The sequence below is a fragment of the Gavialis gangeticus genome, unplaced genomic scaffold (assembly GCF_001723915.1).
Source record: "Gavialis gangeticus isolate Ggan-Ray unplaced genomic scaffold, GavGan_comp1, whole genome shotgun sequence".
In the NCBI taxonomy this organism is placed as follows: Eukaryota; Metazoa; Chordata; order Crocodylia; family Gavialidae; genus Gavialis; species Gavialis gangeticus.
In genome coordinates, this window is record NW_017729000.1 from 45,924,493 (window position 1) to 45,926,639 (window position 2,147).

General features: G+C 61.3%; 1 protein-coding gene across 1 annotated transcript in view; it reads left to right on the forward strand.

Annotated features, from left to right (window-relative positions):
• Positions 1-917: 917 nt before the first annotated feature.
• HDAC3 (histone deacetylase 3) overlaps positions 918-2,147 on the forward strand; it is a 43,600-nt gene continuing 42,370 nt past the window's right edge. The window contains exons 1-2 of the mRNA XM_019506581.1: positions 918-1,022; positions 1,327-1,409. Of these exons, the coding sequence (XP_019362126.1) occupies positions 968-1,022; positions 1,327-1,409 (138 nt within the window). The 5' untranslated portion in view covers positions 918-967. The remainder of the gene's footprint in view (positions 1,023-1,326; positions 1,410-2,147) is intronic.

Genomic DNA, 2,147 nt, shown 5'->3' on the forward strand with positions numbered 1-2,147 from the left:
TCTGGTTAAAGGAAGCTCTACCAGAATTGAAGCTGTGTTTATATGACGCTAGCTCTATTGGTTAGAACGTTATAACTTATAATGGTGCCAGATAGTCAGCCCCTGAAACATGTCCTATACTCCCAACTCACTGATGGTCACTGCTCTAGACTCAAATACTGAACGACCCCCATGTACAAGGTATGTAACTCATCTCACTACAGAGGTGGACAGAGGAGAGACACAGAGAGAGCCGTGACCTGATCCACTCCTTCCTCCCAGAACTACTTCTCATGTCTGCAGTCAACATGAGGATCTCAGACTGGGCTCCTCAGCCATCTCTGAGCTCTCTGAGGACTCCCCTATTCACCAAAAAACTATCCTTCTGGTACTGGGGGGCTGCCAACATTGTTACCTTAGAAGAGTCAGTATCAAAAAACAAAGGTCCACCAGGGCCTAACGGTCCCTCAGACTAGCATGGTTAAGGCGCACACGGGGCATGTGACTATTTTGTCCAACCTCTGCCGACTCCCAAGCTTGAATGATGGAGCACCCATCTCTTGCTGGGCTGGGTGGACTGCGGGGGGCGGGGAAGCCGCGGCACAAGTCCAGAACAAAACTCCAGGTGGTTTCTGGACCCACAGCAGGCCGAGGGCCAGCCCCAACCCCGCGCACCCTTCGTGCAGTAATGCAGTAGTAGCGGCTGCCCTGGCACCAGGTCACAAGAGTAAAGGCTTCAAGAACACGCGGAGCAGACGGAGCGGACAAGACCGAGCTCCTTCTGCAACGGGGCGTCTGCGCGAGTGCAGGGACACACCCGCCCCAGCCCGGCGCACCGGCACGAGCAGCAGCGGCTCGGCAGACAGGCGAGCACAGGGTCTCGGATCGGCGCCGGCTACCCGCAGGCGGGGGCGGGGCCACAGCAGGCACCGCCCCGCCCCGCGCGGGAAGGACGCAGTCTCGCGAGGGCCGAGGCGCAGCGCCGGCCATGGCGAAGACCGTGGCCTATTTCTATGACCCGGACGTGGGCAACTTCCACTACGGTGAGCAGGGCAGGAGGCCCTAGGGCAAGCTCTCTTCGCCAGTCGAGCCGCGTGCGTGGCCGCCGCCCCCGCCCCCGCCCCCTGCCAGCGCAGTGGCGCGGCCCGTTGGCAGGAAGCGCCGAGGCGGCCCCGGGGGCGGGAGCCCGGATGCGGGTGGTATGGCCGAGGCAGGCAAGGCCCGGGAGGGAAGGGGATTGCTGCGCGGCCGGAGTCAGTCGGGGTCGGCCCCGTGGTGCTGTGGCCCCTGCTCGCTGGGAGCCCTGCGTGTGGCTGACTCACCCCCTCCTCCCTCCCTGTGTTGCAGGGGCGGGACATCCCATGAAGCCTCATCGCCTGGCGCTCACTCACAGCCTCGTGCTGCACTACGGGCTCTACAAGAAGATGATTGTAAGCATCGCTGGCTGGAGACCAGCAAGACTGGTCTTCTGGGGATGGTGGCCCCTGCCTTGCACAGTCTTATCTGGGACAGAGACAAAATAATTACCTCTAACTGTGCCTGTGAAATGCAATCCAGCCTGAGCCATTGTAGCTATCACTCTAGATCAGGTGGGCAAAATACCAGCAACTGACTGGATCTGGCCTCTGGATGCCCCTATGTCAATCCCACCTGCTCCCACTGGCCCAGGGCCTGATCTCAACCGGTGTGCACAGCTTCCGGTGGGGCTGTTCCCAGTGGTGCTGCGCTCCCCTCGCTTCCACTGGAGCCACCAGCTGAAGTTTCCCCCTGCCCTTCCAGAGTGCAACAGCAGAGGCAGGAGCTGGAGGCAGGGCAAGCAGAGCAGCACCTGACCAGCTGGAAGCTGCATGCTGTGGGGCTGTTCTGCTCCCTGCACCTCCAGTTACAGCTCCTGTCTCTGGCGCAGCTGCGGACTGCACCACCTGGGTGAGCTCTGCTGCATGTGCCCCCTGTCTGCTCCACCCTCCCCTCACCCTGGGCTGGCTTTTGGGACCTAGCACCTGGGCAGCCTCCTCAACACAACAGTCACACCTCCTCCCTCCCCCACAGGGCAGGGCATGCAGGAAGCAGCTTGTAGCTGAGCCCCAACCCCAAGCTGTCACCACCCTGTGACTCGATCCCATGATCTTGGCCTCCTGTGCCCCTCCTGTTCCCAAACACTGCTCCCC